This window comes from Mastomys coucha, unplaced genomic scaffold, assembly GCF_008632895.1.
Source record: "Mastomys coucha isolate ucsf_1 unplaced genomic scaffold, UCSF_Mcou_1 pScaffold13, whole genome shotgun sequence".
In the NCBI taxonomy this organism is placed as follows: Eukaryota; Metazoa; Chordata; class Mammalia; order Rodentia; family Muridae; genus Mastomys; species Mastomys coucha.
In genome coordinates, this window is record NW_022196895.1 from 17,461,428 (window position 1) to 17,475,492 (window position 14,065).

The 14,065-nt window shown below is 42.4% G+C and overlaps 1 protein-coding gene across 1 annotated transcript in view; it reads left to right on the top strand.

Moving 5' to 3' along the window:
- The first annotated feature begins 2,373 nt into the window (after window positions 1-2,373).
- The window catches only part of Mep1b (meprin A subunit beta), a 22,848-nt gene continuing 11,156 nt past the window's right edge, over window positions 2,374-14,065 (top strand). Inside the window, exons 1-7 of the mRNA XM_031366272.1 lie at window positions 2,374-2,652; window positions 3,317-3,357; window positions 6,572-6,650; window positions 9,639-9,756; window positions 10,573-10,751; window positions 12,474-12,692; window positions 13,349-13,501. Of these exons, the coding sequence (XP_031222132.1) occupies window positions 2,574-2,652; window positions 3,317-3,357; window positions 6,572-6,650; window positions 9,639-9,756; window positions 10,573-10,751; window positions 12,474-12,692; window positions 13,349-13,501 (868 nt within the window). The 5' untranslated portion in view covers window positions 2,374-2,573. The remainder of the gene's footprint in view (window positions 2,653-3,316; window positions 3,358-6,571; window positions 6,651-9,638; window positions 9,757-10,572; window positions 10,752-12,473; window positions 12,693-13,348; window positions 13,502-14,065) is intronic.

Below are 14,065 nucleotides of genomic sequence, written 5' to 3' on the forward strand. Positions count from 1 at the left end.
TTTGCAATTGTACTTTATACCCATGTGAAACGGCATTACATTTTTACAGCATGTTTTGGCATGGTGTCTTATAACTCATGATATTCATCCAAATCAGGTGATGACCTCACCACACAGATCATTTAAGATTCAGGACCATGAAATAAATTACCTTAAGTGTAGAGAACCCAGGCATAACTCACACAGATTGTCCACTGGTTCCGCTGACTTCTCTCTAGATCACATTGGTTAAGGAACTTCTCTGAGAAACTGGGGGAGATTGCCTTTAGTAAGTGCTTGCCATCTCGGGCATGAGGACTCATTTTGATTTCCAGAACACATATAAAAGGCCAGGTATGACAACATGTGCTTGTATGCAGTGCTGGAGAGGCAGAGACGCAGGGCTCCTTGAGGCTGGGTGCTCAGCCATCCTAGCCTAACTGGTGAGCCCTGGGGCCCAGTGAGAGACTTTGTGTCAAAAATAAGGTGAATGGCTCCCAAAGAATGACACTTGTTGATTTCTGAAACAGCCGCACACATATAGGCCCCTGTACAGACCCCCACCACCCCCAAATAAATTTCCGATGTTGATTCCATTTTTCCCCCTCATTGGGCATGCAACTCAGTAATTTGTTTACAATCTATTTTTATTTTATTTTTTTTAAAGATTTATTTATTTATTATATGTAAGTACACTGTAGCTGTCTTCAGACGCACCAGAAGAGGGCGTCAGATCTCATTACGGGTGGTTGTGAGCCACCATGTGGTTGCTGGGATTTGAACTCATAACCTTCCTAAGAGTAGTCGCTGCTCTTCCCCTCTGAGCCATCTCACCAGCCCCCTACAATCTATTTTTAAAAGTATGTGTATTTTAGCCAGGTGGGAGTGGTGTGTGCCTTTAGTCCCAGCACTTGGGAGTCAGAGGCAGGCAGATCTCTGAGTTCCAGGACAGCCTGGTTTACAGGGCAGCTAGAGATACACAGAAAGAGCTTGTCTCAAAAACAAACAAACAAACAAACAAAAAGCAAAACAACAACAAAACAGGGTATGTATTTTTAAAAACTCACAAAATCTATTCATTGGTATTTTGCTTAGACATTTGGTATTGTTTTCAGATGTAGCGTCCTGGTTGAGGCACAATGGTAAACATGATTAGAGTGAGGAGCTAGGCAAAGTTCCTACAGTTAACTGGGAATAAGGTTGTAACTTTGCCAAGCATTGAGTCTCATAGGAGATCATGTGTAAAGTGAGTGTTTTCAGAGGGACCGAGTTGTATGTACTGCCTTCTTTTCAAACTTTGAAGGTTTTTTTTTTTTTTTTGTCTCTATCTTTGAATTCGTCTAACAGAAAGCTTCAGGAAACTTCAGTTTCTATGCAACAGAAGAATAATCTGTCTGGTCAAAATGTTAGGCAAACTCTAGATCCTTTGTCTGGGATATATGGAAGGAAGTATTGTATCTTATTAACAAAAAGAACTGCCTGGGTGTAACTTAGAACCACTGTGGCTCGTGCTTGTCACCCCAGCACTTGGGAGGCTGAAGGAAGAAGATGGCAGCAAGTTCAAGGTTAGCCTAGACTACAAAGTGAGTTCCAGCGTGAGCTACAGAGAGACCTGGTATTAAGGAGTAAATACCGAGCTGGCTCAGCAGGTGACTCAGCACTAGCCATTGAGCTTCATGACCTGAGTTCTATCCCAAGACTTACACGGTACAGAGGGAGAAGTGACTAGAACTGACTACTGCAAGGTTTCCTCTGTCCACCACATACAGACACCACATAAGTAAATAAATAGATAAATAAATAAATAAATAGCTTTAAGTAAATCAAAGGGATCCAAAGTTGGAGCCAAAAATGTCATTTATACCATGAGCCTTGTAATAATATCTTTTTCCTGGTGTTTGTTTCCCAGCCAGCTCCTGAAAAGTTTGGTAAGTCTATTTTGAGTTTTGCTCTAGACAGTGCAAGAAAGTCACACGCTGAATCAAAGGAGCAGGTGCCCCAAACGTGTACTTCTGCCGAGTGGAAGGCATGACAGCAGATGCAGAACCCAGGCAACGGTGTGCTGAACTGTGATCGAATGCTGGCTTTTTTTAAAAAAAAAAAAAAAAAAAAAGATTTAATTATCTTTACTTATTTCTGTATGAGGGTGTCTGGGCCCCTGGAGCTATGGACAATTGTGAGCTGCCCCGTGGGTGCTTCGGATTGAACTCGGGTCTTCTGGAAGAACAGCCATCCGCTAAGCCATCGCTCCAGCACCAACACTGGCTGTTCAGGACCCATCTGCCCATCAGAAAAACAGAAGTGTAAAAAGGCCGCTACAGTGGCTTTCCGGGTGAAGAGTTTCAGACTTTCACTTTCTACTTAGTCCCGACTCCTGAGCTGTGCTTACTGACGTGCACAGTGAGCAATGTCTTCCCCCTAAAGTCCCCTGACACTCAAGGAAGTGGAAAGGACGGAGCACACACTCAAAAGTCTCCTGTCTAGTCCCCAATCTGGCTCACAGGAGGCTCAATCGATTAGAGTCCCCATCGATTAACTAATGCAAGCTAAGGGAGCATCCGAGGCAAAAGCATTTCCTTCTGATTATGTGATTAATGAGATTCTTTTTCCTTTCAATTTCAGTCAAAGACATAGATGGGGGAATCGATCAAGACATATTTGATATCAATGAAGGTTTGTGGCTCTTCATTCTTTTTTTTTATTATAATATTTTAAACATTTTTAGCGTGTGTGTATGTGTGTGTGTGTGTGTGTGTTTGTGTATACAACTGCTGGGGGTGGGTTCTCTTTCCCTACCGTATGGGTCCCCAGGGATCAAACTCAGGTTGTCAAGACTTGGTGGCAGGCGCCTCTTCCTGGCTGAGCTATCTTTCAGGGACCCCTTTAAGTTTTTTACTGTCATGTTTTACTTATATATGATGATGGCTTTCATTACAGCATTTTCATGCGTGTATATGACGTGTTTGATCATATCCACCCATTACCCTCTCTGTCCCCTCCAGTTTCCCCAAACTCCCGCCAAGCTCCATCCTCTCACCCTCCCCCCACCCCTACCTCTGCTTTCCTGCTCAGTTTTGCTTTTCCTCTTGTGAACCGAAGAACTTCATCGAGGTTACAAAGGCCGGGTGAGGGGGTCAATCACAAGAGCATGCGCTTCAGTGGCTACACCCCTGAAGACAATGTCTCTCCCACCCCCAAGAAGCCATTAAAGTGTCTACAGATCCTTAGGGGTGGGGCCTTGTGAGCCCCTCTCTCTTAGAAGGTTTTCCAAACATCATCTATTATGCAGCACAGGAAGCCAACGTAATAACATGGCTTATCTCAATTTTTCTCTTAGATTTGGGGCTGGACCTTTTTGAGGGAGACATCAGACTCCAGGTGAGTTGCAATGATGCTTGTGTGATGGATCCTGAGCGCCAGCTTTGAGTACTAAGGACGATGGGCTGCTGGCTCAGGCGCTCTTTCAGAAGGTGCAGCAGCCCGAATTCGGAGTGTACGCTGCCTTGGAAGGACTTATATATATATAGTTACGTCTTCATCCTCCAGTGCTTAGGTTTCTGTATAGTGAAATCCACTATCTCTTAACATGTGTGTGGTGCTTTGACTGTTTTTTATTACTGCAGAAATAAGGAGAATTTTCATTTAAAAACAGAGATTCACTGATTTTGTCTAGTTGAGTAAACTAAAACTGAATTTGTAACTATATCCAATAACTTAGGCTTTTATTAATAATAATAATCATTTATTATAATTATGAAAATATATTACATAATATTTGATATAGTGAATAAAGTATATATTGAATATATTCTATAATGTAAAATATATTATATATAAAATATAATTATTATAGTACTATATAATCACTATCACTATATATTATTATATTATTGCATATAGCATAAAATATATTTATTATTATTATTATTATTGTTATTGTTATTTTACTTTCCCACTGAAATCAGCTATAAATAATGATGTCCAGAAAGGGCTCTCCCAAACCAGTTTTTGAGTTTCTGATCTAACCATCATGACACACAGAAGAACACATGTGCAGATATATATGTAGATTAAGAGGACTTAAAAGTTCAGTATCTTATTGGACATGGTGCCCTGTCACACTCCTCTAATCCTAGCACTTGAGAGGCAGATGCACATGGATCTCTGAGTTTGAGGGCAGCTTGGTCTGCATGGTGAGTTCCAGGCCATCCAGGGCTACACAGTGACACCCTGTGTCAAAGAAAAAAACAGAACAACCCAACCAACCAAACAAGAGTACAGTGTCCTAAGCACTTTTGAAAAAGAAGAGCAAGGTATATTTTTTGGTTTTCCAGATTTTTAAAACTTTAAGAACTTACTCTTCTTTTGTAGGTGATGGACTCAGAGATGCTCAATAATACATTTACAATTGTTATATTGTAGAAGTTTATGTAAACTTAAAAATAAGTAAGTTAACAAGATTGTTCATAATTTAAAATATACACACCCTTGCACATAGACATTATCCAGTAGAGCTTTCTGCTCTTCAAACTTCTACTATTTTCCCCAAGACATTCTGCGATCCCTTCTTGCCCCCAACACATCAGAGGCTAACCTTTTAAATCCTCCTTAAAGAGATGAACTATGACCTACATCTGTTGCTCAGACCTGTAAACCCACCTGCTCAGGTGGTCAAGCGAGGAGAACTGTAGGTTCAAAGCCTACACAGTAAGACCCAAACTCAAGTTAAAATGTCAAAGAGAAGCTGGAGATACAGTGTAATGCTGAGGCTCTTGCTTGGGTTTGATTCCAATAGTACAAAAAGAAGGAGAAGGGGAAGGGAACAGAAGAGGAAGGTGAGAAGAGAGGGGAGGGAAGTGAAGGGGAAAAAAGAGAAGGAAGAGACAGCAGGAGAGAGGATAAGAGGTAGGGAAGGATAGAAGGAAGGGAAATAGGGAGGAGCTGCTATCTGAAAGCTTCCTCTTGGTCCTGGCCCCTTTCTCTCTGCTTCTCCATCTCACCTGAGCTATGGCTTTAACTGTGCCACCTCTGAACAAGGTCCGTGAGCCGGTAACTCTAGGCCCGCCTTGCTTGCCTCCCCCCCAACCCTCCCCCTCGTCCCCAGTCTCCATTTGCATACTGTATGTGAATGTCTACAAGATACAGCAAATCTAGGTATGCACTGACCCTCCCCTAGAGCCTTCCTCTCCAGCTGCCTGTCATTGCTTCACAAACTTCATCGCAAGGAAATCCATAACAACTTCAGGAGTCCCCTTTGCTCCTGGCCTATCCCCGCCCTCTCCCAGTCCATTAGCACCTCCTGACAGCCTTTCCCCAGCAGTCTTGGCTCAGTCATATTCCCCAGCAGCCAAGCCCTGTCATTGGCTCCCTGTATGATTGCAATGGCCTTCAACTATTGCATTTCCATCTCCATAATGTTTCCCTGAAACCCATTTCCTGGAGTAAGGTCATTCTTTAAATAGGTGACTGTGGGCTGAGGCGGTGGCTCAGCTAAAGCATGTGCTGAGCCAGTGTGAGGACCTTGCTGCGTTTACCACCTGGGTGGTTCTGCTCTCTGGAATGGCATTTATTGTGTTGCCAGGGCAGATGCATTAAAAAAAAATATTATTCATTTTCTATTATAAAACTAGGATGCCTTTAAAAACATTTATTTATCTATTTTTAATCTTACATGTATGGGCATTTTGCTTTCATGTATCTCTGTGCACCATGTGTGTTTCTGGGGCCATCAGAACTGTAAGAGGTCATTAGATCCCTTGGAACTGGAGTGACTGGGGGTTCTGAGGCACCATGTGGGTGCTGGGAACCAAACTGGATCCTCTGCGAGTGCTCTTAACAGTTGAGTCATTTTTCCAGGCTTCTCCTCCAGAAAAATTTTCATCTATCTTATGTCTGATTTTTTTTCTCTGAGATTCAGATTTTTTTTTAAAAGATTTATGTGTACTACATGCATGTTGTGTGTGTGTATGTGTGTGTGTGTGTGAGTGTGTGTGTGTGTGTGTGTGAGAGAGAGAGAGAGAGAGAGAGAGCGAGCAAGAGAGAGCCTGCATGTGTTTATGTGTACCACATGCATGTTGTGTGCATGTGAGAGCCTGATGAGTTTATGTATACCACATGTATGTATGTGTGTGTGTTTATGCCCACATGAGTTTATGTGTACCATATGTATGTTTTGTGTATGTGTGTGTGTACCTGCATGAAGTTATGCATGCTGTGTGTGTACTGTGGTTGTGAGCTGCTGATGTGGGGGGTGAGAACTGGACTTAAATCCTGTTCAAGAGCATCAGTCTTAGCTGTGGGGTGTGACAGCCTATTCCTATGTGTTTTTAATATCTAAACATCTACCAGTCCTTATAGTGTGTTTTCCAACAATCTTTTTTTTGAGTACCATTTCTTCTTTAACTCTATGCTAATTACAGCAATTAGTTATTTTGATCTGTAAATTTTATTAAATTATTGTAGAAATTTAGATGCATGCCCCATTGGTTTGAGTTAGAAGGAAGAACTGCAAACTTCACTTATTTCCAGACTGATTGTTGATTAGCTTTGTCTATTTCACTTAACGGATCCTTTCCACACTTATTTTTGACAGGCACATGTGAAGAATTCCATCATTGGAGACCACTACAGATGGCCACATACCATTCCATATGTTCTAGAAGACAGCTTGGGTTAGTACACACTTTGAAGTTTCTGCAGCTACCATGTTCCTGAGATGACAGGACCAATGTTTACCAGAATGGCCTGTGTGCTGTTAAGGCTTTTTATTGTTGCTGTTGTTCCTTTGTGTGGCAAAACATGTTAACTTTAAAAAATAATCAAAATGCAGAATTAAAAGATCTTAAACATTTCTGACTGAATATATGTTGGTTTTGACCAATATAAAATCAATTCAGTCAACTTTGATGGAGAACTTACTTTGTGTTGAATGCTAAGGACATAAAGATTAGGGAAGCACTCTTTAATAAGGTTTTAATAAGGTTTATACTAGATTTTATTGCTATTTTAATATATATTCTATCTCCCTGCTTGTATTTTTCCTTCCCTCTTCCCCCACTCTGTATGTGTGTGTGTGCGTGTGGAGGGTCTCTATCTCTCTCCCTTTGTGTGTGTGAGTGTGCATGTATGTGTGAGTGTGTATGTATGTATGAGTGCGTATATGTATGTGTGAGTATGCATGAGTGTATATGTATGTATGTGCATGTGAGAGTGTGTGTATATGTGTGTGTGTGTTCACATGAGTCAGTCTAGGTGGTACTCAGAGAAGAGGATGCATCCCCTGCAGTTGGAGTTACAGACTGTCTACCACTTGACATGGCACAGGGAACCCAAGTTTGGTCCTCTAGAAGAGTAATGCACACTTTTAACCATTAAGCCATCCCTCCATTGCTGATACTTTTTTTTTAAAACACCATCTCCCCATGTTTAAGCATTTATTTATTTCTTGTAGAGGTGATGATAGAATCTAGGACCTGGAATACCACCCATCACTCCCAGACTGGAAAGTTTTTTTTTTTTTTTAAAGATTACATTTTATTGCTTTTAGTTATGTATATTTGTGTATGCCTAGTGAGTGAGTAACATGTGTGCAGTGCCTGCAGAGGTCAGAAGAGACACCAAATCCCCCAGAGCTGTTATTATGAGTCATTGCTGTAGGTCCTAGGAGCTAAATTCCAGTCTTCTAGAAGAGCAGCACGAGGGCCACCTCCCCAACCCTAGCTCCAGTGCAGGATGTAAATAAGAGTAAAAAGCACAGGATAACCTTTTATAGAAAATGGCAGTTGGCCGGGATCTTATTTTGCCAAGTCCAGATGTTAACGAGAGTTCACTATCTTTCATTGTTTTCTGGAAGTAAATAATTATTAATTTAGTATTAAATTATTAAAAAGTCAGCAGAGGGTTGGGGAGATGGCAAGCATGAGGATGGGAATTCAGATCTTCAGAACCCACATAAATGCTGTGTGTGTTGGGGAGCCAGCTGTAATTCCATCCTCCTTGGGGACGAGGAAACCCAGAGCAAGCTGGCTAGGGTGTCTAGCCATACGGGAAAGCTCTGAGTTTGCTTGAGAGACCTTCCCTTAATGACTAAGGTAGAAGAGCAATGGAGGATGAGTTCTGATATCACAGACATGTGCATTCACAAACAAATGCATGTGCATGCACACACACCCCACACATATACATACGTGTATTCACACACAGGAACATGTACACACATGTGCATCCTCACACATGCATGCACACACACACACACACACACACACACACACACACACGGGAGAAAAGGGTGGGGGAAGTAAAAAGAATATAACAATAACTAAGACAATTTTTTGTACAGAAGAAACTAGTCATGAGCTAGGAGTAGGAGAGCACACCTGTAACTCCGGTAGTCCTCCAGAAGGAGAGGCAGGGTGATCCTGAGCCTGAGGCCTGAGCCTATGTAGGACAGAGAGAGACAGAGAGAGAGAGAGAGAGAGAGAGAGAGAGAGAGAGAGAGAGAGAGAGAGAGAGAGAGAGAGAGAGAGAGAGAGAGACAGAAACAGAGACAGAGACAGACAGAGACAGAGACCCAGAGAGAGAAACAGAGAAAGACAGAGAGAGACAAAGAGAGACAGAGACAGAGAGACAGGCAGTAGAATACACAGAGAGACACAGACAGAGATAGAGACAGACAGACATGGCAGAGAGACAGCTATATAGAGATGACAGAGAGACCCCGAGAACACAAAGAGCCCAGGTCACCTGTAGTGAGCTCGTTTTTCTCTGTGGACTGGGGAAGCAATTCTTGCCTCTGACAAACATCAATGTAAAAGACACCTTTGGGGGAAAATAAAAATTAATGTCTCCTTGAGAACTAATCATTTTCTAGGTGGACAGCAGCTCATGTTGGAGAGTGCTCACCTGGCATGTATGTAGCCCTTGTACCTCACATGCATCATGGTAATTCATAACCAAGAGGAAGGTATTGAGTGAGCAGATGGCAGAGATGCAGCCCAGTCTTGGGGAGCAATTGTTTAGAAACCATGATAGTTTAAGAATTCAGCATAGATCTTCCCATTCAGATAAAGAGACACTTACATCACTGTAACTATGGTGCTGTAGTTTTTCCTGTTTCTTTCACTCGGTGTACTGCACTTCTCACATTGTCTTTTAACTCACATTATTCCTGTATAGTGTGTATACACATGTGTCGCACTGTGTGTGGGAAGCCCTCTCCACCATGTGGGTCCCAGGAATTGCATCACTGTTTGCTGAGATCCTGGGGTGTTCTGGAGTGTTCTTTATCCTTGAGATGCTAAGGGCTACTTACATGACCCAGGTCAGGCTTTCTACAAATGACCCAAAGTTAGCCAAAACCTGTGGTAGTAAAGACATGAGGTAAATGAACAGCTTCAGTTGGTAGAGGTCTCTACAGTTTGTGATACTTTGGTACACGTTCTGCTTGGTTCTCAGAATGGTTCAAAACAGGACAGACATTCTCCTCTCGAAGCTTTTACTAGCAGGTCCCATTTAAGACAGTCACATAGTGGCCATAGCATCCTGTCTTATTTTAAGGACATATAAGGCTGTCTTGAAAAATAAAAATAAAAAATAAGTAAATAAATATTTTTTAAAAATAAAAGACAGAGATCTCACTGCACACTTTTGTCTTCTTTCAGAAATGAATGCTAAAGGAGTTATCCTCAATGCGTTCGAGCGCTATCGCCTTAAAACGTGCATTGACTTCAAGCCTTGGTCTGGAGAAGCTAACTATATATCAGTGTTCAAGGGCAGTGGGTGAGTTCGAAGGTTGGCCTGCGAAGGCACTGAGAAGACAATTGTTCTTCTAAACAACAGTCCAAGATCTTGCTTGACTTTTGGATGGGGTGACAAATTCCTCTACTATTTATGCAGAGTCTGACCTTTAAACCTGGTCTCACTAGCCATAAAATAATGTTTTCACAGCAGTAGATGGCCTGCCCAGTATTTGTAGGCTCCTGGAGTAGGTTCACAGTACTATAAAAAGGAAAGAGTAGGGGAGAACCAAGGAGGAGAAGGAGCAGGAGGGGGAAGGGGGAGAAAGAAAGAAGAAAGAAGGAAGGAAGGAGGGAAAGAGGGAAGGAAGGAGGGAGGGAAGGAAGAGAAGAAGAGAAGAAGAGAAGAAGGAAGGAAGGAAGGGATGGAGGGAGGAAGAGGCAGCCAACCTGGTGCAGGGGAGATGACTTAGTTGCTAAGATTCTTGCTGCAAAATCATGAAGACCACCTGAGTTCAGATCCCCAGCTTTATGTGAAACAAACAAACAAAAAACTGTGTGAGACAGCTTTTCATTCTGGGGAGATAGAGACAGGTTCCTGGACTTGACCGACTAGCCAGCCTAAGCGAATTTCTCGGCTTCAGTCTCTGTGGAAGAGTCTGTTTCACAAGGTAAGGAGGAAGGAAGACATTCAATGTGGCTACTCCACGCATGCACACCTGCATAAACGCGTCTACACAGATACACAGACCCTAAAATAAATGAGCGTGACTGTTTCCCACTCAGAAGGGAAGGCCATATGAGGTAAAGAAGGGGGCTCCACAGTGAGGCAAACTTCCTGGTCCTGGTGCCGTTCCAGGTGCTGGTCTTCAGTGGGAAACGATCACGCTGGGAAGCAAGAGCTGTCCATTGGGACAAACTGTGACAGAATAGCAACAGTTCAACATGAGTTCCTCCACGCCCTGGGATTCTGGCACGAGCAGTCCCGCGCTGATCGGGATGATTACGTCACTATAGTTTGGGACAGGATTCAGTCAGGTATGTTTCTCTTGCATGCTGAATTAATTACAGGTCAAGCTTCTGAGCAGGTAAACCTCAGGAGCAGCCGGGCAACGGGTATCTGTTACTTTGGAGGTCAGATACACTTCATCATGTCTACAATTCATCTGACATCAAGGTGCAATCAGTTGTCCAATTACAGGGAGCTGAGTAGCCTGGTATCTTCTCTAAATACACTCAACTTGATGTTTTAAAATGATTGTCTTTGGAGCTCATGGTAACTCAAAAATATCACATTTTAAATTTACAATTGTAATTTTATATATTTATGGGTAATAAGGCGATATTTTGTTGTATGCACATTAATAAAATAATTAGCATAGTTATTGCTTCATTTAAAGTAAACTCAATGAGTATGCCTGTTACTCAGCATTTTTTTTTTTTTTTTTGGTGAGAAGGCATTGTTCATAAGACACTAACTTACGTACAATCTTAAAAATATAATACTCTACCATGTATTGAATTAAATAATTAATAAATAAATCCTGGTGGCGGGCAGTTTTGTTACCTGCCCCAGTGGTTTACATTCCCGAATGAAAGACACGCACACAGCCTTTATATTTTGATATGCCTTAAACAGCACAATCGCTAGGCCACTTCCTAACCTCCATGGGTTAATCTACTTCCTGCCAATAACCAAATATTCTATAAATTCTATATATTCTACCTTGATTGCCCTGGACCCAGCTGGGCAGCCTTCTCTGGCTGCACTAACTTCACTCCTTTGCACGGCAGCTGTGCATCTTTATACTGCATTATTCTCAGGCACAGCGTCTTTCCTCTCTTCCACACTCCCCCTTCATAGCAGATCTCCTTCTCTTACCTCCTCTGGGTCCCTAGCCTGGCAAATCTCTATCTGTTTCCCCACCTATTGGCTGCAGGCATCTTTATTCACCAATCAGAACCAACTGGGGGTGGGTTCCCAGAAGCTATGTACAGGCACTCTCGTACAAACAGTTTTTTTGGTGACCATAATTAGCATTCATATTACAAGCAACTACAATCATGAGGTATAGTCACCGTGAATTAATGAATATAAAGTATCACAGTAGCCTTGGGAGTCCTTAACAAAGCCTATCTTTTCTTTCTTTCTTTTTTTTTTGTTTGTTTTTTTTTTGTTTTTGTTTTTCAAGACAGGGTTTCCTCTGTGTGGCCCTGGCTATTCTGGAACTTACTTTGTAGACCAGGCTAGTCTCAAACTCACAGGTTTCCTGTCTTTGGCTCCAGAGTGAGGGCATTAAAGGCGTTGCCTCCACCAATCGGTTTATATCCATCTTTTCTAATGACTCTTAACCATGATATCAGTGTAGGGTCCTATCTTAGCATACCTCCCAAAGTTCTGCTTCTCACCTGAGAAGTCTGCTGTGAGCACTTTAAGCCTCCATCAGTGCTGGATGGTGACTGAAAGTTTCTACACTGCTTTGTAGAACCATCCTCTCCATTAGCAGTTGGTAGAGTCTTAGACTTTTGACTGTCCCGGAAGTGCAAGTATGTTTGTTAGTTTGACTGTTGCTACCATAACTGTGCATGATGTCAGGTTCAAAGTCAAGAGTATCTGGAATCCTTAACACTCACTAGATAACGTGTGCAAAGTTCTCTCTGTTACATTTTGTATTTCTCAGTTAACAGCGTTTAAGCGTTTAGTAAGAGCACCTTAGCTTTATGAGCATAAGATAATGAAAGTTTTGGAAATATATTCAGGCAAGGAGCACAATTTCAACATCTACAATGACAGTGTGTCTGATTCCCTGAACGTCCCGTATGACTATACCTCGGTAATGCACTACAGTAAAACCGCTTTCCAGAATGGAACCGAGTCCACCATCGTCACGAGAATCTCAGAGTTCGAGGATGTGATTGGCCAACGGATGGACTTCAGTGACTATGACCTTTTGAAGCTGAACCAGCTGTACAACTGCAGTATGTGATGGGTACCTTGAAACTACTCATTTCTTCTGCCTTGCTGGAAAAAAAAATGTTCTGTATATATTTGGGTTTCTGAGATTATGAAAGCTAGATTAAAAGAATAGCTCTTGGATCCCAGTCTACCAAACGTTTTCAGTACTTTTCTTCTTACAAAGTTTACTTTTGTAAAACAGCCTGAATCCTTGTAAGAATGTACCCCATGCAGATGTTTGAGGTTCTACTAATTCAAATACAAACGGTTTCTATACTCAAACCTCTTTTAAGCCAGAACGAAACATGCAGTTGTCCCATAAATGAGACAAAATAACCTTTGCTATGGCATAAAGATTTGGCTAACAGGAGGAATGTTGATTCCGGTTTCTACAAATAGATGTGGACTGGGCTCTGGGCTTTCACGCACACAAGACTCTGGACAGACATGTGTCTACTGTTTGGCAGGTCCTACAGTCAGGGGGATGTTCCCAGTTGGCAGGTCCTACAGTCAGCGGGATGTTCCCAGTTGGCAGGTCCTACAGTCAGCGGGATGTTCCCAGTTGGCAGGTCCTGCAGTCAGCGGGATGTTCCCTTTCAAGTGATGTTCTTTGTAGTTGTGTGATCACTTTTATCCTGTGTATGAGTGCTCACATCTCTTTTCTTTCTTGCCTTTGTAGCTTCTTCCTTGAGTTTTATGGACTCCTGCGATTTTGAATTGGAAAATATCTGTGGCATGATCCAAAGTTCAGGGGACAGTGCTGACTGGCAGCGGGTTTCACAGGTTCTCAGCGGTCCAGAGAACGACCACTCCAATATGGGCCAGTGCGAAGGTACCAGGCTTTATGATCAGTGGCTCCAGACTTCTCGTTCAGTCCAAAAGACTGGTGCTTCATCTCTCATTTCTATCAGAATTATTATCTATTTAAAAATAGTCTGCTTTTATTATTTTAAATTATGTGTAAGAGTGTGGGGTGGGTGGTATGCTTGTGTGAGTGCAGATGCTCTTTATCGGCCAGAGGCATTAGATCCTCTGGAGTTGCAAGCAGTTGTGAGCTGCCTGACACGGGTTCTTGGATTGGAATTACAGTTCTTTGTAAGCGCATTAGATGCTCTTAACCCCCGAGCCATCCCTTTACCTCCTCTATCAGAATTACTAATGAAAACACATCCAGTTTTTCCAACGGAATGGGCCCTATGCACCGTAAAGGAGTGCCTGCTGTGTCTCTGCTTTTGTTCGCTTAGAATGATTTTCTTTCTACAAATCAAAGGCTCGGTTCTGTGAGGACCAAGAGCAGGACAGGAAGGAACCTCTTGGAAGGACTGTGATTGGAGGGGCTGGACAGGAAGGAACCTCTTGGAAGGACTGTGATTGGAGGAGCAGGACAGGAAGGAAC